Below are 26389 nucleotides of genomic sequence, written 5' to 3'. Positions count from 1 at the left end.
AGTGCATGGGCTGGCACTGTAACTGTTGAGAAACAATGGCCAGGGCTAACTGGTATATTTGACCAAATGAAGGGTGAGGAACTTAACTAAGGTGCTATAGTAGAATGAGTCTTTAGAGATGACCAGCCTAGTGACTATTGTGCATCTTGTAGAGTAAGTCTGCTGTGACTATCAAGTACAACTTGACATGGTTAATTGTGTGTTGTTGTTTTTTAACTTAGGAGCCCAGGGTGAGCAATGCTGGAGAGACAGTCCCCAGCTCCTGTAGTGTGGGACTATACGCTCTTTCTGGGATCTGTGCCTGCCCAGACCTGGAAGAAGTACAAAGTGATTAATTGGTTTCCTTGTGGAATCTGGGCAGTAGCAATCCCAGCCCCGCCTCACTGGTGGTTGGCAGAAATAAATGAAGCTGGAGCCTCGCCTTCCACTTGGCTTGCAGTCAGGAAAAGGAAGGAAAGTCAGTCAGCTTAGCCAGGACTGTAAACAGAGATGGACCCCAAACGTACTCACTCTGTGAAACTGAATGATGGACACTTCATGCCTGTGCTTGGATTTGGCACTCTTGCTTCGGAAGGTGTAAGTCAAATCCAGGGGACCAGCGGGTTAAATGCAAACAGCCGTACCAGGGCCTAGTACATGCGGGGGCGGGGGGGGGGGGGGCGCAGGTTGGAGGGACTCATGTGGCCTCCATTTCACCACCTCTGGCTTTGTACTCAGTGGGATGATGAGCTGTAGCCTCTGAGGAGTCAGAGTCAGAGACGATAATTCTGAGGGTGGATTATATTATTATTATTATGGTTACTGTTATGGTTATTTAATGTATATGGAATGCTTACCATGTATTTTAAGTACTTTACATGCATTATCTTTAATTCCTCAATAACTAGCCCAGGTAAGTGCTATGCCTCTTCTCATTTCTAACTTGTTTAATTCTAAGCTTGGCTGTGCTTCCTGGACCCATCTCCCCCTCAGTCAGAGTCACTCTGAGCTTTATTAGAACCCCGGCTGAACAGAGTGCCCAGGAGGAGGGGACAATTAACATGATGCTTCTGGCAGCTTTGCTGTGGGTTTGTGGGACTGGAAATATTTCCCACTGAATTTCTGTCATTGAAACCTTGGTCCTACAAGGAGCCACTATCATTCTAGTGTTAGGCATCCAGAAAGGAAGCCTGAGAAGGCACAGTAACAGTGAAGACAGAATTGTGCTTCTCATCAGATGTATTATCCACATGTCCCCATAGTGTATGGCAAAGCACTTAGTGTCCAACTCTGGTCACGGTGGGGAAGTGGCAGTTTTGGGGTTGCTAGGGAGGGATTGGCCCCATAAATGACAGAGGTAAAGCCATTCCATCTTGGTAGAGCTATGACATTAAATATCAATCACCAATAGCCCTGAGACAGGGAAGTTTGTTTGCAATGACATAATTATCCATGTCTCCACTGTTATAGCTTCAGCACAAGGTATATCTTACATACATTATATTCAACTTTTATTACTCTCATTAAAGACAGAAAATAGGACAAAAGATCCCATAATCCCCTCACAAGAATAAAAGTAACATGTGCCTGGCTGGTGTGCTCAGTGGACTGAGCATCGCCCCATGCATCAAGAGGTCACTGGTTAGATTCCTGGTCAGGGCACATGTCTGGTTGCAGCTACTGGTAGATGCCCGGCCAGGGGCAGCTGATGGATGTTTCTATCTCTCTCCTGCTCTCCTTTCCTCTCTCTCTAAAATCAATAAAAACATGTTTTAAAATAGAAGTAACATGTGCATCTGCTTAGTGAATACAAAAAGTACAAAGTAAAATATATAGAATCTCCTTTCTCATACTAATCAGAGTTATTTTTGTAAAAGCAACTCCCCCAACCTTATCGGCAATTTACTGCAAGTCAGGTCAGGGACAAGAAGTAGGGCCCAGCCCTAGCTGGTTTGGCTCAGTGGATAGAGTGTCGGCCTGTGGACTAAAGTTTGTGGGCTTCATTCTAGTCAAGGGCATATACCTTGGTTGCAGGCTTGATCCCCTGCTCTGCTGGGGCATGTACGGGAGGCAACCAGTCAATGTGTCTCTCTAGCATCAATGTTTCTCTGCCTCTCCCTCTTCCTTCTACGCTCTCTAAAAATCAATGAAAATATCTTGGGGTAAGGACTAATAACAACAAAAGGTATGGTCCAACGTCCATGCATGTGACTTCTTTTGTTCAGTCAGGTGTGTTTTTTGGAAGCGTGCAAACTCAGTGTCTCAGATTTAGTTATTAGGCATTGACCATTGGCCATCCGAGGCAGGCCTTATACATGCCCTGCTGACTTGCCCACCGGCAGTGCCTGAGTGGTGAGGGGAGGAGCAGCTGCCAGCTCTCTGGGCACCTCCTGCACCCACTTGCTCTTACTATAGATTTTCCTGATTTGACTCAGGTGTCTTGTCCTCTCACTCCTTTCACAGCATTTCTGATGCTGACCACAGGTCAGCCTCATGTAACCCTGGCATGTGAAACCAGCATGTTGATTTAGTCACCTCAGAGGCTGAGATAAATATTAGAATGAATAAACCAGTGTTTGGCTTGGTGGGCAGAAAGAAACAATAGTTTTTTATTTCATGTGTGTGGCTCTCAAAAGAATCCAGGTAGAATATGTAATTATTAATTAATAAATCAATTAACCTATTCCACAGTCAAGAGTAAACTTCAACTTGATATTGAAATCTATCCTAGGAGCGGAGGGAGTTTACACAGATCATAGTTCTGCTTTCCTGGCATTTGGACAATCAGATAAGGACACTGAATGCCGGCTGAACAGCTACCTAACAACGCTTATATCGCTAACGCCAGGGGAAGCTGAAATGTTCAGAAAGAGGGAGGCTGAGTTGAGCTGGAGTATTTTGGGGAGACTTCAAGGAGGAGGTGAGCTGAACTTCAGGGAGGCTTGATGTCAGGCACAGACAATCTAATGAGCAGTGGGATTGGCTCCATTCAACTAGAAGAGGCAAGCTTCTACTACAGTCCTTTCACAAAAGCTCTGATGCTGACCAAGGGGCAGCTTCACACAGCCCCTCCCATGTGTGAAACAGAAGACACAAAGGACTAAAGACAGAAGGACAGAAAATTGCCTGGTGTAGAGAGAAAGGACTTCAGCCAGAGTTCTGATATTTTCCTATGGGAAAAGGGGAATTTATTTGAAGACCTCTTTTAAAAGTTGGGCTGAGCCCTGGCCAGTGTAGCTAAGTGGTTAGAGCAGTGGTTGCCAAACTGCCGACTTCTGCGCATGGGCCACGAAGTTTCAATCACACTGTACATGCGCGCCCGCATGTGGTATTTTGTGTAAGAGCCACACTCAAGGGGCCAAAGAGCCACATGTGGCTCATGAGCCGCAGTTTGCCAAACACTGGGATAGAGGTTCAGCCCATACATCAAAGCATTGTGGGTTTCCTTCCTGCTCAATGGCATGTACCTAGGTTACAGGTTTGATCCCTCACATGCAGGAAGCAACCAATCCATGTGTCTCTCTCACATGGATGTTTCTCTCTCTCTCCCTCCCTCTGCCGGAAGCCGTTCCATCCTTGCTGCTTGAGACAGTCGCTTCAGGGAAGAAACATCTGCACAGCATATGTTCCAAGGGACCTGGTGTACATAGCAAACTGTTTTTAATATGTTTGCTCCTTCTTAGTGCTATGTGTTCTAACCAGGGCCACCCCTCCCGGGAAAGATTGTTTCCCCAGCTAGGAATGTTTCCCTAGAGTTAGGGATTAATGCAGCCGTGGGCAAACTACGGCCCGCGGGCCGAATCCGGCCCGTTTGAAATGAATAAAACTATTGAAAAAAAAGACCATACCCTTTTATGTAATGATGTTTACTTTGAATTTATATTAGTTCACACAAACACTCCATCCATGCTTTTGTTCCGGCCCTCCGGTCCAGTTTAAGAACCCATTGTGGATAAGATTTAAAAAATATTCATGATGCTAATCATGATAAGATTATTCATTCAGTAATATATCTATCTATAAATGCAATAACAACAAAACCAGAACTTATAACACAGACTCTCTTCACTTGCTCCAGTTGGGTCCAAAGCCTTTATAATCTTTCTTGAGTAACCACTGACAGGTCTGATCACCTGGTTATTACACTCTTTCTTGCCTAGTGGTACTGATAACTGGAACAGTGAGCCAAAGGTTTTTCTCCCGGGCCGTGTCTCACGATGCCGGAGAATGTGCTCCGCAGACCAGAAGATATAAGCAAAAGTGTGGAAAATTTATTATAAGCAGATTCAGACTCCCTTCATGGAGAGGGGGCACAATAAAAGGCTGCCCTTAACGCCTGGTAGCCCAGGGATACATATTTGCTACAAGCCTGCTTCCATATTTACCCATGTCATCACCTGATTGATTCCCTCAATTGTTCTTACCAAGCAACAGGCCTGAACTTGCCCTGTTTCTGTATATTCTTCTCTGTTCCTATGCTGAACTTGCTCTGTATCTATGTGTTTGTACACCTGGTTGCTATAGGCCCTTTCTTCTTTCCCCATGCCTCCCTCTTTGAGTCCGGAAACATTCTATTATTTCTGCTTGATTGGTTTCTGTGATTAGGCTTGCTCAAACTTCCATGTCTTCCCCTGCCTATATTCCACCTCCCTTTGTTTTCCACTGGACCCCTGCCATATCTGCCTGAATTTCAGTTAAACTTTTTAGTCCCCCTTCTGATTAGGAGACCCCAACTTGCTGTTGGGAGCAGGGTGATGACCACTCTGGCTACTTCCTGCTGACAGTGGGAATTTTTGAGGAGCCGTTGTCAGGTCCCATCGGAGGAGCAGGTCTATGGTAAAAGACAATCATTTCCATCTGGGGCTGCATTTGAAGTTTTATAGCCCCTATGCGAGAAGAAACAAAACATATCAGGAGGTTTAATAAGCAAGGGCCAAAGATAAGTAATGGAAATAGCTAAGCAAAGGGCTGAGAAGAGGGGCCAACCAGATTCCTAGGGATAGAATAATTTATTTAATTTGTTTTAAGTCCCGTATGGAAAATGATACCTGGACCAGGGTGGGTCAAAACTATCGCCCTGCCATTGCCTGGAGAGGGCAGATGGTGGTTGGGCCCGGTGGGATTCCCTTTGGGTCTTGGTGAGACTTGTCCTTCCAGGGGTCCTATATTATTAGGAGGACAAGATAGTTTAGGGGTATTTTGTGGGCCACCAGGCCCAGTTACCTTTCTAGGGTTTTTGATGCTCTGGTTTTGTTTTGGGTCAAGGCTGTCAAGAGCTATAGTTCAATTTTGTATTGCTGACTTAATTTTTGATTATATCTTAAAGTAAAGAAAGCCTGGATATATGAGAACTTTAACTACTTCCTACCCTCTTATAGGAAAGATTTAATTACAAGATGGTATTGTAGTTAACACTTCCCTCTGGGGACCATGTCTCTCTCTATCTGCCAGATGATATTGAGGCCAAGCCCAGGTAGAAAAGAAAATCAGGCATTTCTCTTTAAGGGTATGAGGGTTGAATGTGTACCAATGCGTCGAATCTTCCCAAGGGCTATCTGCACAGGGTGTGGATGAAGTGCTTCCCATCTGTATGAAAACACACAAAAGGATGTCCAGCATCCTCTGTGATCTTCCCTTCTCTGTTTGGGGCACCCCTCCTAGATAAATGATGTAGGATTAGTGCGTCTTTGTGTGTGACCACAAAAGAGGATCTGCCAAACTAGTCGCATTTACTGGCAAGATCTGGTAATAATCCCACTTAACAGAACTGACCTACTGGACTGTGTGCACTTACCAGTGTGTCCTACCAGGCACGCATCCTACTCCAGATGTGGGGAAGCCTGTACTAACCCATGTCCCTGATTGAAAGTGTCTGAGATGGTTCTAATGTTTTTGAAATACCCATCAAGCTTCCTAGAGGAGTTTAAAAGGAAGTGACTCTAGACCGAGGGCTGGGAGAGTTTGGCCAGTACCCAAAACTCTGGGGTGGCCACCACCCAGAGCACCAAGGAGCATACAAAAAACTACGGTCTTATTCTTATGTATGCCCTCGCTATCCAAAGATCTATCTTCTTCATTCTGGCCTCCCCAGTCTGTCAGTTGTGGCAGGCCAGCTCAACCAAGGGTTTGGTGAGCCTGAGGGCGGTGGTGAAGGATGTAGAAAAGACAGACAAAGAGAATAAGCTGGGTCTCTCCTCTGCCTGGCTAAGGCCACAGAGAGAGACCCAGACAGCAAGCTGAGCCTTTATTTTATAGCCAGAGGTAAACAAGGTAGTGGTCATCATAGTTACAATGTTCTTGTGAGTTTCACTTGTTTTGGCAGCACTTGCTGCACCCCACCCCCACCCCCAGCAGCCCATTAGCTACCCAGATGAGATCTAGGGAGCTTCATAAGGTCAAGTCTAATTATTCTAAGAGGGCTATGCCCTCTAAGCTGGGACTTGTTTGTGGCTTTGCCAACAGGTCAGTCCAGGGCTTAACCCTATAGCCGCTCCCTACAGTCAATAATGAGGGATTTATATTGAAAGGGTGGAACCCTACTTTAGTTAAGACTAGGACTTTACATCCACTGGTAAGGTAATCTCCTTGATAATATAGGTGTCTGGTATGTGACCTGCCTGGGATTATGGAAGGGCCCTGAAAATAGTGCTTGTTTTAGTCTCTTTCAGCCCTCCTCTTCCCAGTCCTCTGTTCTATTTGCTTTTTGCACGAAAGAAAAAGTCCTCAACTCCAGGGCCTATATGCCCTTCTGCATAAGGGGAGGCCTAGGTATTAGAAGCATGCCGTGCCTCCTGAGCAGGGGTTACTTCCTTGTAGGCTTTCCTATCATTCTGGTAAGAACTAGGACTGCCTCTGATTTCTACAAGTCTAAAGCTAGTTTCTTAAAATTAAAATCCTGGGATGGTTGTCAAACTTATTTGACCAAAAGATTATATAAGAAAGATAGAATTTTCCTTTTAACAAACTGGAAAAGGACTAAACAAATGCCACATTAAAGGGAGTGACATTTTTCATCAGAGCCAAGAAATCCTTGTTCTCTGTCAGAGGGACAATGAGGCCTGGGCATGGAAGGAGGTGGTGATGGTATTTAAAGGTGGTATTCCCTGTGTGCTTATAACCTGGTAGAGACAAACTGAATCACAAGAATGATGACAAGTGGTCTAGTGCAAGGGAAAGTGTTTTAGTGTTCAATATTCCAAGGCTAAGGATGGGAGAAAAGTAAGTATTAGTCTGGAGAGTTGTAGCTAAATGTGCAAGAAAACCAGACAATTTAAGATTCAGCTCAGTTCATGGGTATAAGATAAAATTTTGAAACAATTAATTAGAGTCAACTCACAATTGTGTCTGTTGAAATATAATCTTTCTCCCACAAATCACCCTTATTCTTATTAAAGACCAATTCATTTATTGTATTAAGTCCACTTTCAATCTGGCTTGATTACTTGTATGAATACAATTAAGAACAGTAATGAACTGTATAGGCTCTTTTAAAATCTGTTTTGCTGAAATCTCATGACCAAGCTTTAATGAGCCCCTCAGGGCAAAGAAGCTAAGCCACCCAGTTGCCTGCAATGTAGATGTGGGTGAATTCCTCAAGTTTTTGAGGTTCCCAAAATGTCTTGAGGCTCCTTTCTTGCTAACTCTCAGGAAAGCAACCTTCGTTCCTTACCTGGAAAGACTGACATTGAATCATGTGACCAAGAAAGATACCAGGCTGTTCTCTAAGGTGCTCACATTGTCTTCAAGTCTTCTGGTGACATCCAGAGTCCAGGCATGTCTCTCTCAGGCATGACACTTCAGCAAAAGTCTTGGTTAATAGAATTATCATTGGAAACTGGTCCTATTGAATCCATGCAAAGAAGCACATTGCTATGACTTATTTATTATGGATTGCCAAATTCTGGAGGGATCAGGTAGGGAGAAAAACATATAATTTACTAAATTGTTTTGTTTCCTTGTATCCAAAAAACAAAGCACCAAATTAGGAGTACCTTTAACAAAAGTCACAAAACCTGAATTTTTTTCTTCTCACAAAATGAATTTATATGAGAGACCTTGACTATATTGTGAAAAGCCAATTTATCAAATCAATTAAAATATGCATCTTTATTGAAGAAGAATAGTAAATAAACCTGTACATCTGGCTCATGAAGTATACTAGTGGATGGGCCTCCAACCAATCTGAAGAGCAGTCTGGGTGAGGGTCCAAGGCATTATACACCCTCCTGTCTGTAGATACCAAAAGTGCTCTGTTGAATATTCTGGTACAGATCAATTCTTAAGATTTCCTGTTTGTTTGTTTTTTATGGTCTTTTCTGAGATCACAAGAGGCACATTTACCTTGCCAAGCTTTGAGACTGAAGGCCTCTGTGCCTAGAGAGTAAAATGGCCTTTTTTCTTCTTTGTTTCTTTCCCCTTCGCTCTTCCCTTTCTATAGGGAGGTTTTTGTTGTTGTTTTTAACAATTTGCTTTGTGTCCTTGGCTGGGGAAGATAATGGCTTGTTAGTTACAAGCTGGCTGCAAATTGCCCACATTGTTTGGCTTTGTTTTTAGTTCCATTTAACATTTTTCCTTAAAAACCTTTTATAATTTTCACAAACCTTTTTACAAATTTTAGGAATAACTAGTTTTCAAAATGCATCTCGATGCATCATACCTTTTATTACCTAAATCATATAATTTCCCATGAATAATTCTTAGAAGCCTCAGTCCCCAATAACCAAGAAAAGCAAACAACCGGCATTCCTTAGATTGACCCTTATGAACATATTTTAAACATACTTATTTCAAACCATATTCCCAACAAAGCAAAAGACATGAGAACAGCTCCAAATCCACTTTACAGACTTTTAGATGAAAGCAGATGATCTAGCAATCAAATCTGTAATGAGTTAATCTGATCTGCAAACATGGCCAAATTTTTCCCAGAAACCTGTACTTTTGAAAATGTCCCAGACTAGAGTTTTTGATCAGCTACTTACATTCAAAGGCCCTAGTAACCACAGGGAAGCACTGTAGAAAGTGCTGAAAGGCCTCGAGCACTGCTGTGAACCTGAACCCTGCAGTCTTCCTTCATCCTGTCTGGTGATCGAATGCCGGTTTGGTGTGGAGAGGTTGAACTTCTGACTGAACCTCCGAAATTGATAACCAGAGTGGTGAGCCAAGGGTTTTTCTCCTGGGGGCGTGTCTCACGACACCAAAGGATAAGCTCCAAAGACCAGAAGATTTCAGCAAAAGTGTGCAAAATGTATTTCAAACAGGTTCAGACTCCCCTCATGGGGGCTGGTGGGTGGCAAGGCTGGGGGGTGAGGGGGAGGGGGTTGTAATAATCAGCTGCCCCATAAATCCTTGTAGTCCAGGGGTATATATTTGCTACGAGCCTGCTTCCATATCTATGCGTGTTGTCGCCTGATTGATTCCCTCAATTGTTCTTGCCCAGCAACTGACCTGAACTTTCCCTGTTTCTGTGAGTTCTTTCTCTGTTCCTATGCTGAACTTTCTGTTTCTATGTGTTCGTACACGTTGTTGCTGCAGGCCATCTCTTGTTTACTCATGCCTCCTATTTTGAGTCCAGAAACAGTTTATTATTTCTGCATGATTGGTTTCTGTGATTAGGCTTGTTCAAACTGCAGTGCCTGCCCCTGCCTGTGTGCCCCTGCCTTTGTTTTCCACCAGACCCCTGCCTATCTGCCTGCGTTTCATGTTAACCCTCTCAGTACTTGCCTGCATTGTTTATTTGTGGTGATTACTAGGCATACAAGTACCAAGAGCCACCCTAGTGATTTGTCTGAACTCCAGACATGCTCCTCCCTGCCACCATCACAGAGACCACTCTATCTTCTTAAAAGCAGTGTCAAGTACCACTGCCCATACAGTAATCTGCTGTTAAACTTAGGATTTCCTGGCATGTGAGCTCTGATGACTAGGGGGCAGCCATGGCATTGGGGTAGGTGGAACCTTTCCTGTGTCACTTGGTAGAAGGTTTCCTCCGCTGGGAATCAGGTCCTTTAATCTGGCAGATGCTAAAGTTGAGCAAACAGGCAACATAAATTCCCCCAGTGGGAAACATGGAGTGAGAATGAGAGGTTGTGCCGGGGCCTGTGGAACAAGTTCTTTATTGAATGACTTAATTTTCCACATTGCCTGGTGAAGTCCACTTCACTAATTCATTTCAGATTAGAGGATATATTGGAGTTTAATCTGTGCCCCCAGTGTACAGGTTTCTTGCCAAGGTTTGCCCCATCAAACAGGGGAACAGGAGACATGTAGAAACAGCTGGTGAACATACTCTTATGGAAATAAGTTGCATCTCTCTGAGTCAAGTCAACTGCCAACCTTCCTTATTCATATTTTATAGGTTCCTAAGAGCAAGGCTGCTGAGGCAACCAAAGTGGCAATCGATGTAGGTTTCCGTCACATTGACGCAGCATACGCCTATGAAAATGAGGGGGAGGTCGGCAAGGCACTTCGAGAGAAGATTGCGGATGGCACTGTGAAGAGAGAGGACCTATTCTACACCACGAAGGTGCTGTGAGTGAGTGACAGAAGGTCCTTGTCAGAACACATAGGTTATTTGGGGGGAGGGAAATATAAAACAAACATTTTTGGATTAGGTTTGAATAATTTCTTTATCTCCTGACATTGTAAAGTCCCATTATAGAAAAAAAGAGAGAAGAAAGGATTGCTTTGCTTCAGAATGTGCTAAGGGTGGGACATAGTTGCTCAGACTCTTGGAACAAGGGTCAGCATTCATATGTAAAACACAAATAAAGACGCTTAGCTTCTCCATCTGCTTGTGGATTGACTGAGCCACTGCAGAGTGGATCCACTCCTTTCATTCTTCAGCAAATTCTCTCAGCACATATCCAAGTGGGGTTGACATATTATTCCCAGAGGGGAGCCAGACTAGGAAAGACTGCTTTCAAGTCATCATTGAATTTACTGAAATTTGTAAAACTTTTCTTAAGTGGAAACCCTGCTTCCAACACAAAGAGAGCTGAGGTCTCTACAGAATGGTCCTATGTGTGTCCACACCAATGATGATTTGTTTTCAGAATGTGGACCTCTGAGCAGTCATGCTTTCAGGCACTTCCCATGTAGGGCAGTCGATTCCATTTCCCCTTGCCTGACATTTCTGACTCTCCTTTCAGAAATGATGCCTTAACATGTGGAACGTGTGCTGTGGGGCCGTCACTAACCTCTAACCCTGTGTCTGCATGAGCATGTGGTCTCCCAGTCCTGCCACCCCTTCTGCAGTCCCTGTGGCTGGGAGGCATGGACACACCACTGCTTCCCCAGCCAGGGCCTGTCAGCCCTTCCCTGCCAGGGCTGAGGGGCAGCTCCCAGGGCCTGGAGAAAGCCAAATTGCCAAAACTGAAGTCGCCTCCAGCACCATCTGAGAGGCCGGGTGTCCTCACGCCTCTTCCTTCTGCCCCAGTGGGAAGCACCAGACCAGAGTCCACGGCCCCATAGAGCCCTTGGACAAAGCCAGTGGCCAAGCCTTACTTGTCCCACCTGGGCCCGCCGCCTGGATGGCATGCCTGGCCTGTCAGTATTTATTGCCTCCTTATGTGCCATCCTCTGGGCCCGCTGGCCTGCTGCCTCTGCCCCCAGGCTCCATGCCATCATCCGCAGGCCTCCCGGACACAGCCAGGACCACTGCGGGACCAAGCATGCAGTCGGAGCTGTCCCCTGTGCTCCCCCCCCCCCCCGCTCCCCCCTCCCGGCCAGGTCAGGCCCGGCTGGAACGCACAGGAGCCTGTCCCTGCTTCTCTTCTGACCAGGAAATAAACTCCCCCGAAGGGAAAAAAAAAAAGTTTCTTAGTTTCTTTCTATAGGAAATTACATGTGGAGATAACAGACCAGGTATAACATTCTCTAATCATTTCAAGCACTAATAAAAAATAAGAAAATTGTTTTATCACATCTGAAAACTAATAGCATTTGAAAGTATTTCAGAAGATGCATGAGAAAATGGCCAATCTGGAAAATATGGTACATATATTAGATATTCATTCAAAGGCTTTTCAAATTTACATGATATTGGTTCATGTATTCTGATACCTTCTGGTCTTGGCAATTCACAGGTGGAATGTCACCGTATCTCAAGGTAGTTATATATATCTAACATTTTTATAACAATGTTTCTAATCCTTGGAACATTTAGGTTGCTTTTCCTAGCCCATCTGCATTTTATTGACAATTTTTTTACAGTCACTCAAATAAATCTCAGTATCCCATTAAAAGCCTCATTTACAGTAAGTAACATAAATTTAGCCCCAGAACTTTCTATTTTGAGACCACCATAGTGGTTGGTTACTCACTGCTCAATCTCCTAACCATGAAATTTAATTTCAGTTCCCAAATGTGTGACATCACAAACCATTTTTTTTTTAAATTTCTTTTTGGTTATTGCAGCTTTGGTGTACTTTCTTTCGACCAGAATTGGTTCGACCTGCCCTGGAGAGATCACTGAAGAAACTTCAACTGGACTATGTAGATCTATTCATCATTCATGTGCCCGTAGCTATGAAGGTCAGCTTTTGTTTTCCTTGTTATGCCCAAGAGTATTCCACATCAAAGAGTTGAAGACACTGTCCTCCATGTCTAAGTGATGTGCTCCCCCTTATTGAAGAGAGCCTCAAGAAAGCTGAGGGACAAAGAGAGTAGAGACACAATGAAAGTCCATACCTCTTTAGGGGGAGGGTCTCTTGCACATGGATCTCTCAGCCAGTCAAGAGGGAGGCACTGTAGGGTGGTCCATATTGCACATGGGGCTCCTTTGAGCATCACTGGTCCAGCCTCTCATCACAGTGGACATTTGCTGAGCACATCTGGTATTCTCACTGTCTCTGAGTTGGGTTAACATAAATTGGAACTAAAACACATTCTTAATAGTAAAGGGAAATCCCATCATCCAAACAAGCCTGTTCTTGGGAAACAAAATCAATTCTAATGGTAGGGGAACTCATTCTTAGTGGAATTTTGGGAGAGTGTGTGGACAGGAAAGTGGAGGTAAATGGGAGAGAGTTGCTTTGCTACAGTCTCTCAACTGATTTTGATCTCCCTTTCCCCCAGTGTCTTCTCTTACATCACACACACCACACACACACACACACACACACACACACACACACACACACACTGCTTAGTAATAACAGCCTCTTGAAGGCTGTGTTACCAAGCTACTGAGGCACGAGGAAGATCACTCTTTAAAAAATTCTTTCTCCTCTCCTCTCTGTATTCCAGCCTGGAGAGGAGCTTATGCCTAAAGATGCCAATGGGAAAATTATTTTAGAGACAGTGGACCTGCGTGACACCTGGGAGGTATGTACTGCTACTGCCACCCAAAGATGGTGGGATAAGGTGGACATCAGTGCATAAGGATGGGTTCTGGCTCTATCCATTGTCTGTCCTCAGACATGTTGCCAAACTCCTCTGTAGTTTGGTGTTCTCCTCTGTAAAGCAAGCGAGTTAAACAGGATCACAGCTAAGGTCTACTTTCTTTAAAAAATGCTTTTATTGATTTTTATAGGGGAAGGGAGAGGGAGAGAGACATAGAAACATCAATGATCAGAGAATCATTGATTGGCTTCCTCCTGCACACCCCACACTGGGGATTAAATTGGCAGCCCAGGCATTGCCCTTACCAGGAATCGAACCGGTGACCTCCTGGTTCATAGGTTGATGCTCAACCACTGAGCAACGCCTGCTGGGCACTAAGGTCCTTTTTAATGTAAACTTCTGTGGTCCTAAGTAGGAGTTTCTTTGCCACACTGATCGGGTTGAGCATGTGAGCTCTAAAAGGGACATGTTCAGAAGCAAACTCCAGAGGAGTTAGAGCTCTAAACACACCAGAGAGGGGAAAGCTGTTGTCTGCTTAGCAGGAGGAGAAAAAGCCTGCCTTCTACACCCCATTCCATATACTTGTTTCATCATTCCAGGAAAGAGGAAGCAGAAAAACTTTGACTAGTGGAAAACCTAAGAGTTCCTCTTTGCCCTTAACTATGACACCATGTGTTACATGCCTAACAACAAATTACACACCATGGAAGAGGCGGGATGATGAGGGGAGTTTAAAAGCATCTTAATATCTATTTATTGCCCTGAGTGTGCATGTCACAGACTCAAGGACAAAAGCTGTGTGTACGTAGCAATAAAGTACACTGGGGGAAGAATATTTCCAAGTGATAAAGCTATTTGGTTCAGTCACATTATTATACATGTTAAGACAGATTTCCAGTCTTTAAGAAGCTCACTGTCAAATGAAAGGGCTGAACTACACTACAGGTTTGCCACACATGACTTTCCTCCCTAGGCTCTGGAGAAGTGTAAGGATGCAGGTTTAACCAGGTCCATTGGGGTGTCCAATTTCAATCACAAACTCCTGGAGATGATCCTGAACAAGCCAGGCCTCAAGTACAAGCCTGTCTGCAACCAGGTGAGTGCATGACCATGGCAACTGTTTTGCCTTCTGCTCTTCACATCCTCTTTCTTATTTTAAAAAATACGTGTATTTTCATTGATTCCGGAGAGGAAGGGAGAGGGAAAGAACGATAGAATCATTGATTGGCTGCCTCATGCTCACCCCGTACTGGGGATTAAGACTGCAACCTAGGCAAGTTCCCTGACTTGGAATTGAACCCTGATCTCCTGGTTCATAGGTTGACACACAATCAGTGAGCCACCCTGGCTGGGCTGCATCTTCTTTCTTGATTAAGTTTCCCCAAGTTTTTGGCTTGATGCCAACTGCACAGATAATTGTTCTTTTTATAACAATAGGGAATTTCAGAGAAGGAACAGGTTAAGTGGATTGGGGAGATCATGACTTCAGTTACTCAGAGGTGGGTTGGAGGTTCCCAGGAGACATCCAAGTAGAGATGCTGAGTTGGTAGTGTTGGCCTGGAGGTCAGGCAGGGCTAGAGGAGAGGTCCATATTTTGGAACCATTGCTTTATGGGTGGCAGTTAAACTCAGAGAAATGTATTCCCTCTCCCAAGGAACTTCAAAGGATGAACAGAAAGAGGGCAGGAAAGTCAACACTTAAAGATTAGGCAAAGAGGCACTGGTGAGGGGATTGAGCAGGAGTTGGCAGACAGGGAGGAAGAAAATGAGACCATGTGGTATCAGGGAAACCAAGGAAGACCACTAAAAAGGTTTGCATGAGCCATGAGGTGGATCCTGCTGGGAGCAGCCAATCCAACTAGGGATAGAAAAAGTATGGGGTTTTATGAGACAGAGTTCATGGGGAACATAGCAGGAGCAGTTACAGAGTGGTAAGGGGAAAAGCCAGAGAGAGAGCAAAGCAGTGGAAAGTGAGGAAGTAGAAAATGTTGTGGACCAATGTTCACGAGAGTAAGACCACCAACTGCAATTAGGTCTTAAGCAGCAAGCGAGGATTTATTGAAACTGGCCAGTGACTACTGTAGGCGTTTTCTCCTACGACAGCATTGAGCCTGGTTCTAGGCCAGCCTTGTATACACAGAAACTACAAAAACGGTTGGCTAAACACACACAAAGTTACCTGGGATACAGACACAAAGTTACTGTTATGCCCAGATTTCAGGATCCCCAAAAGACCACACCAGGGAGCCACCTGAGTCCGATGCAAAAGCAGAGAGTCTTTATTCGAACTAGTTCGGCTCCCCGACCACACTCACCGACCCAACGGTAAGCCAAGTGGCAGAGAGAGGGCTAGCCCGGTGGGAAGGAGTTTTATGGGGGGGGGGGGTGAAGTAAGGGGAGGAGAGGTGACCGTGGGCCCTGCCAATTGGCCAGGTGCAAGTCGGGTCCCGCCACACAGGATGTGGTCATATCCATGGCGCACACCTCCCTTGACCATCACTAGCTAGTTCAAAGAAATCCTGGGCATGGCTAGCAGAGGCCTGGGCTTTCAGGAAGAAGCCCTGCTGAGCACATGGCTGCTAGGGTAAGATGGAGGGCGTAGCCCTCGCCCTTTCAGTTACCAGGGCTACATTAATCAATACTGCCCCGTTATCAAGGTATTATTAATCAACTTTGGCCCGTTGCTCCAGCTACTAATATAAACTTGCCCCGTACCCTAGACTACCCTCGACCACAGTTGGTTCCATTTCCCCAGTAACTGCCAACATACCTGAGAGGGACATTCAGAGGTTAAGAGGAAGCATTGTGCTAGCCTTGGGAACTGGAACGTGACCTTTCTCCTCATTCTATGTTAGCCAGTTGCCTTTATTTTATTTTACAAGGGGGGCTTAACTGTAACAGAAAACACATTGAAAGAAATAATTTTAAAAAATAACAATGCTGCCAATGTTCAATCACTATGTTATTATAAAGTTGTATATCCCTTTTTTGAAATAGTTTGAAAATCATGCAAGAAACCAGTCAAATATTTATACTCTTCATTTTACTTAATTACTTCTAGAAATATATTTGTAGAAAATGATTCATCATGTATAAAATATGTCTCTCACTTCAATATGTAATTGTGAATTCATGAATTTCAACAAATATAATTACTTTCTTATTAATGATAGAATTGTCATCATTTTAATCAGAAGATGCCTCTGACAACACTTAGTGTCTTTCCTGTCCTCTTTGTTGTCCAGCATATCAGCAGGGCTGAATCATCTGGAGATGGCTGAGGGAATTTCCTCAAACCTGAAAAGGATGCATAGATGATTGCTTGCTGCCAGACAGCTGAGGACATTTCAATCTACATGTCATTGACTCCTACTGGCCAAACACCTGAACAGCCTTGGGCAGTTTCTCCAATCTGACAATGCTTACCCTTTGATATGTATATCTACCTTGCTGTAGGACAATTTGTGTTAATAAAAAGCAAGGGATCCAGAGAGACAGGAGAACTTGGTTCCTTTAGCCAAGCTCCTTTGGCCCCCCAAAATGCCTTCCAAAATTATGTTTCATCTCTGGACTCTTGATTAATTTACACACAGCACCTTCTCCAGATTCCTGAACCCTTCTAGATGCTGGATTAAGACCACCGGCATTAACTTATTTTTGCTAACATTTGCTTATCCCAATGCGTTCTTCGGTAATTTTTAAACAAAGCATTAGAGAATCTTTTTGCAGAAGAGCTATACGTGCCATTATCATATTTAAAAATGTGGTTTCTTGTTTAAATCATAAAATACCTAATTTGTTTTGAGGATCAAAAATCTGTAATTTCTAAAAAGCTGCCGGATCCTCTGCTTCTGATTTCAAAGGTGACTGGAGAGGGCAGAGCTGTCAGCTCTCCTGCAAAAAGATTCTCTAATGCTTTGTTTAAAAATTACCAAAGAGCGCGTTGGGATAAGCAAATGTTAGCAAAATAAATTAATGCCGGCGGTCTTAATCCAGCATCTAGAGCAGTGGTTCTCAACCTTCTTTAAATACAGTTCCTCATGTTGTGACCCAACCATAAAATTATTTTCGTTGCTACTTCATAAGTGTAATGTTGCTACTGTTATGAATCGTAATGTAAATATCTGATATGCAGGATGGTCTTAGGCGACCCCTGTGAAAGGGTCGTTCGACCGCCAAAGGGGTCACGACCCACAGGTTGAGAACCGCTGATCTAGAGGGTTCAGGAATCTGGAGAAGGCGCTGTGTGTAAATTAATCAAGAGTCCAGAGATGAAACATAATTTTGGAAGGCATTTTGGGGGGCCAAAGGAGCTTGGCTAAAGGAACCAAGTTCTCCTGTCTCTCTGGACCCCTTGCTTTTTATTAACACAAATTGTCCTACAGCAAGGTAGATATACATATCAAAGGGTAAGCACTGTCAGATTGGAGGAACTGCCCAAGGCTGTTCAGGGGTTGGCCAGTAGGAGGTAATAACATGTAGATTGAAATGCCCTCAGCTGTCTGGCAGCAAGCAACAATTTATGCATCTTTTTCAGGTTTGAGGAAATTCCCTCAGCCATCTCCAGATGATTCAGCCCTGCTGACATGCGGGAACTGGCTCAGCATGTTCAGCTCAGTTTGTAGCTTTTCTGCCCAGTATTGGAATCAGCCATTTTTCTAAGGAATCTTAGTTTCTTTCTATAGGAAATTACATGTGGAGATCACAGACCAGGTATAACATTCTTTAATCATTTCAAGCACTAATAAAAAATAAGAAAATTGTTTTATCACATCTGAAAACTATTAGCATTTGAAGGTATTTAAGAAGATGCATGAGAAAATGACCAGTCTGGAAAATATGGTACATATATTAGATATTCATTCAAAGGCTTTTCAAATTTACATGATATTGGTTCATGTATTCTGATACCTTCTGGTCTTGGCAATTCACAGGTGGAATGTCACCCGTATCTCAACCAGAGCAAACTCTTGGAATTCTGCAAGTCCAAGGACATTGTTCTTGTTGCCTACAGTGCCCTGGGATCCCAAAGAGACCCAAACTGGTAATAAGAATATCAGAGTTAACCTCTGTCAGCAACTCTATTAGTGATGAAGCACTTTTTAAAATTAAGCTTTCTTTGGGGCCTAGGTAAGGGCTGGGAGGAGGCTGGTAAAGGGGCGGTGGGGGGGGCGCGGGGAGGAGATGAGAAACATCTGTAATATTATCAGCAATAATTATACACACACACACATATCCTATCTAATAAAAGAGAAACATGGTAATTAGTGTACGACCGCTACCCTTCCCATTGGCTAATCAGGGCGATATGCAAATTAACTGCCAGCTAAGATGGCAGCCAGCAGCCAGGCACCTTAAACTGAACATGAGGCTTGCTTGCTTCAGTGACAGAGGACTGCAACGTTCCCCGCCTGCCTTGCCGGCCTCTGAGCTTGCAGTTTGAAACATTGTAACAAATATAGAAGCTAAACAAAACCCCAGAAACCAGCTTTCAGCCGGCCAGGATCTCAGAGCTGGAGTTGATACAGTGTTTTGATTATAGAACCTAAACAAACCAGATACCTGCTTTCAGCAGCAGAGGTCTCAGAGCTGGAGCCAGAGCTAAAGCTGGCCCAGAATAAAAAAGAATAAGAAAAAAAGGAGCAGTTGGGAGCTTCAGTCACCCGCCAGCCTGAAAACAGCCCTCACCCCTCACCCAGACTGTCCAGGCACCCCAGTGGGGACGCCCACCCTGAAGGGTGTGTGACCAGCTGCAAACAGCCATCATCCCCTCATCCAGGCTGGCCAGGCACCCCAGTGGGGACCCCCACCCTGATCCAGGACACCCTTCAGGGAAAACCAGCCAGCCCCCACCCATGCACCAGGCCTCTATTCTATATAGTAAAAGGGTAATATGCCTCCCAGCACCGGCATCAGTGGAGCCGCGAGGCCTCCCAGCACCGGGATCAGTGTGACAGGGGGCAGCGCCCAAACCCCCTGATCGTCCTGTGGCTCTGTGTGTGACAGGGGGCGGGGCTACAACCTCCCTATTGGCCCTGATCTGTTCGTGACAGGGGAAGGCGCCCCAACCCCCTACCCCACAGGCCCTGCTCTGTGTGTGACGGGGTAGAGCCATAACCTCCCCATCGGCCCTGCCCTAAGTGTGAGAGTGGCGGTGCCCCAACCCCCTGATCGGCCCTGCTCTGTGGGTGATAGAGGGCGGCGCCCCAACCCCCTGATCCACCCTGCTCTGTATATGACTGTGGGCGGTGCCCCAACTCCCCTATCAGCCCTACTCTGTGAGTGACAGTGGGGAGCTCCTCAACCCCCTGATGGGCCCTGCTCTGTGCGTGACAGGGTACAGAGCCCCAACCCCCCTGATGGGCCCTGCACTGTGCGTGACAGGGGGTGGCGCCGCAACCTCCCCATCGACCCTGCCTTGAGTGTGACAGGGGGCAGTGCCCCAACCCCCCAATCGGCCCTACCCTGAGCGTGACTGAGGGTGGCATCGCAACCTCCCAATCCGCCCTGCTCTGTGCATGACAGGGAGCGGCGCCCCAACTCCCCAATCGGCCCTGCTTTGAGCCCGACCAGGGGCTGCACCTAGGGATTGGGCCTGCCCTCTGCCACCCGGGAGCAGGCCTAAGCCAGCAGGGCGTTATCTCCCAAGGGGTCCCAGACTGCGAGAGGGCACAGGCCGGGCTGAGGGGCCCCCCTTTCCCCCCCTAAGTGCACAAATTTTTGTGCACCGGGCCTCTAGTCTATATTTATAAAAGCTTAAGTGGCTGGTTTAACTGACCATTAGCTATGACGAACACTGACCACCAGGGGGCAGACACTCCGACTGGTAGGTTAGTTTGCTGCTGGGGTCCAGCTAATTGAGATTGGGTGAGATAGGCTGGACATGTCCTGGAGCCCTCCCATAGTCTCTTCCAGGCCCCTGATCATGCAACAGTGTGAGGGACCCCACCAGTGCACGAATCTGTGCACTGGGCCTCTAAGTCTGTATGTGTGTGTGTGTATATATATATATATATATATATATATATATATATATATATATAATTAAATTAAGCTTTAACATTTTATTATGGAAGACTTCAAACATAAAAAAGCCAACACAACCCTAACCGGTTTGGCTCAGTGGATAGAGCGTCAGCCTGTGGACTGAAAGGTCCCAAGTTCGATTCTGGTCAAGGGCGTGTACCTTGGTTGCGGGCACATCCCCAGTTGGGGGTGTGCAGGAGGCAGCTGATCGATGTTTCTCTCTCCTCGATGTTTCTAACTCTCTATCCCTCTCCCTTCCTCTCTGTAAAAACATCAATAAAATATATTTTTTTAAAAATTTTAAAAAAATTAAAAAAAAAAAGCCAACACAATAGTGTAGTGAGGTCCCATGTACTGTCACTGAACTTCCACAGTCATCACCATTCTTTCATTCTTGTTTCATGCATACTCCAAATGTTATTTTAAAAGTTATTTTATAATATAATTTACACAGCTTCTCATGCATAAATATTGGTGATGCAATATTGACAAATAGATATACTGTTCTACACACATTTCTCTTGATTACTTTGGGAATTTGGAGGAAAAGGGACAGCACACTTTATATTTCTGGTACTATACCCTTCACATCTACATGCTCTGGTTTTGTTTTCAGGGTGGAAAAGGATAGCCCCTCTCTCTTGGAGGAGCCGATTTTGAAGGCCATTGCCAAGAAACACAATAGAAGTCCAGGGCAGGTGGCCCTGCGTTACCAAGTGCAGCGAGGGGTAGTGGTCCTGGCCAAGAGCTTCAATGAGAAGAGAATCAAAGAGAACTTCCAGGTACAGACTGGTCACTGTCTCTCCAGAGTGGGGGATGGGTGCTAGCCTGGGGGCCATCTCTCTTGCCTTTCAGCACGTACCCATGTTCATTCCTTCTTATGCATCTCTCCCTGTGCTATGAGGGCAGCTTGGAAGGGTGGGAGAGAGAGCAATGGCCTCAGAGTCCTAGATTTTATGGCCTCCAGGCCTGGCTTTGCTGCTTCCTAGTTGTGCGACCCTGAGTTTATTTCATTGCTGTTTTTTTATCGGTTTTAGGAGTCCTTCTATGCAGTAAAGACTTTTAAAACCCTGATTCTTCTCTTTCATCTTCTCTACCAAATAAACTCTTATTTGTATTTCAATATCAAACCTAAATAGGATTAGCTACTTTGTTAAACCATTGGGATAAGCCCAGCACAGTTGTGGGTCACCATAGCACTTGACATGGCTCTGTTAGTGATTTTTTTTCCTTATTACACAAAAATTGTATGTTTATATGTCAGTGTGCCTTCCAGACTGGGAGACCCTAAATACAGTGACTCTCTGGGTCATCTTTTAGCATCTTTTCCCCAGAAAAGCGCATGGCAGGTAGGAAGCTACATACAAGTTTATAGACCAGTGATGGCGAACCTATGGCACGCGTGTCAGAGGTGACATGCGAACTCATTTTTTTGGTTGATTTTTCTTTGTTAAATGGCATTGAAATATATAAAATAAATATCAAAAATATAAATCTTTGTTTTACTGTGGTTGCAAATATCAAAAAATTTCTATATGTGACACAGCACCAGAGTTAAGTTAGGGTTTTTCAAAATGCTGACACGCAGAGCTCAAAAGGTTCGCCATCACTGTTAAAGACTGACCAAATTAACAAATGAATATATTTTTAAAAATTTATCTTTATGAATATTTCCCCCTCTAAACTAAACTCTCCTTCATATATCTTCTAGTCCCTTAGATCAATCAGTGATCTTCAACTTATTTAGTTGTAAACTTCATGAGAAACTACGTAAATTCTATTGCGCTTTAAGAAGACAGCTAACAATTTCATCATGAGTTTAATATTTTCAAAATATGACATTTAGAGCATATTATTTATTATACATTTGCTCCAAGCATTGAAGCTGTAGATTTAGTTTATTCAGTTTATGCAAATATTTAATAGGCAAATCTAAATTTCATTCTTAAACCCACTCAGAAAAATCCCATTTTATTTTTCAGTTCAACTCACCATGCTAATATATATATATATATATATATATATATATATATATATAATGACAACCAAGTCACTTCTGGAGTACATTTTTAAGATGAATAAAAGATGGATAGATAGATAATAAATAGATAAAATAGATAGATCTAGATAGAGTCACTGGGCTTTCTATAAAATTATTCCCTGGATGAAATAATGAGCTTCCCACTTTAATATTTATTATCAAAGATCTGTCTGCTTTGCTATTAATTGACACTCTATTAGGGGAGTGTCAATTATATCATCAAACAAAAACAAATTAGACTTAAGTAAGAGATACTTTATTTGAGAGGAGGCCTTTCTGAATGTTGGGACTATAAGATCTCAAAGATAAATCAGAAAGATTTTTCTATTACAGGGAAGTAACCTGACTAGAGAGAGAATGGGCAGGTGTGTGGTTGAATAATTGATCAGCAAATGCTTTTCTTGATGTCAATAGCTTCTTGGAGAGGCCTTTACAGGAGTTTGCTCTTCCAAAGCATGCTTAAGTTTGAGGCTGTGTCAAAATTTAGGGTGTTTGTATGGAAGGGTGGAGGCAAGAACTAAAGTTTGATCCAGTCAGCATGTATTTTGTCCCGATTATGCAATTATCTATTTGTTTAGGAGGAAAAAGGTTGTTATTTCTGTTGCAAACAATTCACTCTGAGAGATTTGGGGCCGATGATGTTTAAAAAACTTCATTTAGTGGAGTGAAGCAGAGGAGGAGAGGGAGTGGGACAGGAGCCGTGGTGAACCAGGAGGGGAGTTCTCAGGCCAGTACACCCGGAAGATGGCAGTGGATGCTTCCCCTAGTGCTCTCCTTGCCTCTGTCCACTAGGAAGTCCTCATGTTCCCAGGTGGAAGCTCCCTACCTTGGGGAGAGTTTAATGTGATTCTTTCCTTCCTTCCAGGTTTTGGAGTTTGAATTGACTCCAGAAGACGTGAAAGCAATTGATGGCCTGAACAGAAATTTCAGATATTTTAAATTTCCATTGTAAGTGACTTGTAGATTGTTTTTCCTGGGTTCTTTCCTGTAATGTGTAGGTTAGCAGAGGGACTCAGCTTCCTTAAATAGGAAAGATGGGCCTGATTCCAGAAGTAAATCTGGAGCTTCCTGGTGACCTCAGACCACAGGTTTACTCCAGGTTCAGTCTCTGACCCAAGAGAAGTGTGAGCAGGGCCCAGAACAGACCATAGGTAAAATGGCCCAAGTTTGCATCATGGTGAATACATGACTTTTATGCCCTAATTCCTGTGCCTGGTATACATACTCCCACTAAGATCTGACTTAGCCATTTGACATAGAAGGCTCAGTGCCGAATTCCCACTATACTTTAGGGGTACTAATCCTATATAATAATCCTATATAATAAAAGGGTAATATGCAAATTGACCCTAACTGCAGAACCACCGGGAATGACCAGTCACTATGATGTGCACTGACCACTAGGGAGCAGACGCTCAATGCAGGAGCTGCCCCGTGGTGGTCAGTGTGCTCTCACAGGGGGAGTGCCATTCAGCCAGAAGCCAGGCTGACGGCTGCAAGGGCAGTGGTGATGGTGGGAGCCTCTCCCGCCTCCTCAGCAGCACTAAGGCTGTCCAACTGCAGCTTAGGGGAGTGGGCCTAAGCCATCAGTCAGACATCCCCTGAGGGCTACTGGGCTGCCAGAGGGATGTCTGACTGCCAGCGTAGGCCCTATCCCCTGGGGAGCGGGCCTAATCCGGTAGGTAGACATCCCCCAAGGGGTCCCAGTCTGTGAGAGGATGCAGTCTGGGCTGAGGGACCCCCTGAATGCATGAATTTTCATGCACCAGGCCTCTAGTCTAAAAATAAAAGGCCATTCAAAGTAAGAGGGAACAAGTACTTGTTGAGATCAATAAGAATAGCTAATGGGAAAACATTAATTTAGATAGAAGCCCCAATAATGTTCATATTAGGAGACAGGGGCATTGGTTATTTATAAGAAAGGGAAGGGGAACAATAATTACATCTCCAGAAAAAAAGCAGTGATGTTAATTCTAAAGAATGTTTTTAATTTTCAGTCTAGTAGTCATCAGTCCATTACTCTGATAACTGTTTTCTTGTAATCCTCGCAAACAGTTCCCTGAGACAGTGTTGCCTATGCCCAGTCAAAAGGATATTTTGCCCTTTTTAACATTCCATAAAATGTGAGGCATAACACATGCTGGGGAATTAGTTCCTCTGGCGTGGCAGCTCTGGCGCCATTTTAAAGTGGCTCAAGTTATGTTATTGTTTATAGGAGCCCATGAAAATGTATCATCTTTAATGCTTTTAAAAATCAGGAGAAAACATGGTTATATTAATGACCATGTAATAATGAATCCAGCCGGACTCTATTCATTTTTGTCCTAACACAACTACAAATGTAACATTAATATTTTTAATGGAGGACGGGCCCAGGAGGCAAGTGTATGTGTGGGTGTCAGAAAGTCATGCTTGGACCCACTTCCACCGCTTCCCCGAGGGGTCAGTGGCATTTCTCCTTAACTGGGTATTCCTTTTCCAAGGCATTGTCCATTTCTTCCAAATTTCTCTCTCTGTTGGCCTTTTATCCTTATCACAAGCCCCATTTCATCAGTCATATAATCTCACCAAAATGTATAAATGGATCAAAAACTTAATTGCTCCTAGTGACTGATGTGTCCCCAGCGGCATACACCAACATGAGATCCTCTGGATTTCTCTGGTTTCTAGACTCTAGACTTGCTCAGGGTCACATTTGTCCATCAGAAGACTAGCCCCTGGCAGCCCCTGACTCCTTGACTTTGACTTATTCACAACATCACAGGCCCCTTGTTCAGTAACTGCAGGAGGGTCTCAGGATGGAAGAGAAGGAAGACTCATCAAATGAGAGGAGTTTGTAATGGAATTTAGAGATAAGGGAATAGAATTTTAGTTATAGCATAAAGATTGGGTTTCAAAAAAAATCTCAAAACTCCTTGTTTGTAAAGCTATGTTGCGAATTTGAGAAAAGACATTATACACGAAAAAATGTGGGAAGTAACTTCTCTGTTCCCAGGGCTTTAAAGTCAAAGTCTGTGATCTTTATCAGGCCTATGATTATATGCACCTGTCTTCCTAGATCAGCGGTTCTCAACCTGTGGGTCGCGACCCCTTTGGTGGTCGAACGACCCTTTCACAGGGGTCGCCTAAGACCATCCTGCATATCAGATATTTACATTACGATTCATAACAGTAGCAACATTACAGTTACGAAGTAGCAACGAAAATAATTTTATGGTTGGGTCACAACATGAGGAACTGTATTTAAAGGGCCAGAAGGTTGAGAACCACTGTCTAGAGACCTTTGTCAACACACAGGTAGGTCCTGGAGCACACAATTTCTCAGAATGCACTCTTTAATGCAATCAAATCAGAAAGGACAATTTTTTAAAAGAAAATAAGAACCTGGACAAGTACTTTTATAAATTGTATGAAAGCAATAATTTCATTTGGCAGTTATATGTATTAGCTCCTCAAGAGAGTTACAGGGGGACCCTGAATTGTTGAAGAAATTGGTTAAAAAGAGCAGCAGAATTCTCACTATGAATGTTCTCATGATCTAGGGACAAAAGTGACACATGGGCTGACACAACACATTTCAGCCCTGGCTGTCACATCCTATGGCAAACTCCAATCTAAAGAAAACTACCTGTCACTTGGCTTTTCTACCCCATGTGAATGTGGGAATTGAGCACATGGACCAGGAGCTGCATGTCTGTGTGTCGAGGCAGAAGGAAGGGCATGGTTGGAAATAGTTTTTAGCCCATCCTGACTGCATCCACAGAGAAACCCACTCTTAGCATGGGACCGAGTTAGTAAATAAATATCCCGCTTTCTCTTTCAGTGCTGTAGGTCACCCCTATTATCCATTTTCTGAAGAATATTGACCATCAACTACCCATCATGTGTGGAGAGGATTTCTGCATTTGGGGGAGGTGATTAAAATTAGTTTCATGCTGCTTCCCTGTTTTATTTTTAAAAATCTTTTTATTTTGTGAAATAATAAAGACTTCCAAATGAA

At 44.1% G+C, this 26389-nt stretch overlaps 1 protein-coding gene across 1 annotated transcript; it reads left to right on the top strand.

The window, feature by feature from the left end:
- On the top strand, positions 1–26389 carry LOC308510752 (aldo-keto reductase family 1 member C15-like). Its single transcript, XM_081080782.1, has 9 exons — positions 1–576; positions 10337–10504; positions 12397–12513; positions 13228–13305; positions 14297–14419; positions 18257–18366; positions 20965–21130; positions 23255–23337; positions 26213–26389. The coding sequence occupies exons 1-9, from the start codon at positions 490–492 to the stop codon at positions 26253–26255; spliced, it is 975 nt and encodes a 324-aa protein (XP_080936908.1). The 5' UTR covers positions 1–489; the 3' UTR covers positions 26256–26389.

Source organism: Myotis nattereri (genome assembly GCF_964212035.1).
Source record: "Myotis nattereri genome assembly, chromosome: 1".
In the NCBI taxonomy this organism is placed as follows: domain Eukaryota; kingdom Metazoa; phylum Chordata; class Mammalia; order Chiroptera; family Vespertilionidae; genus Myotis; species Myotis nattereri.
The sequence above is the reverse complement of the archived record's forward strand: the minus strand, read 5'-3'. Positions and strand labels throughout refer to the sequence as shown.

Excerpts from the sequence above, each read along its gene's own strand:
- LOC308510752 (XM_081080782.1), top strand. The coding sequence starts at position 490 with ATGGACCCCAAACGTACTCACTCTGTGAAACTGAATGATGGACACTTC. Across the intron at positions 10,505-12,396 it reads ACCTATTCTACACCACGAAG|CTTTGGTGTACTTTCTTTCG; the intron begins GTGCTGTGAGTG and ends TGGTTATTGCAG. Across the intron at positions 23,338-26,212 it reads AGATATTTTAAATTTCCATT|TGCTGTAGGTCACCCCTATT; the intron begins GTAAGTGACTTG and ends TTTCTCTTTCAG.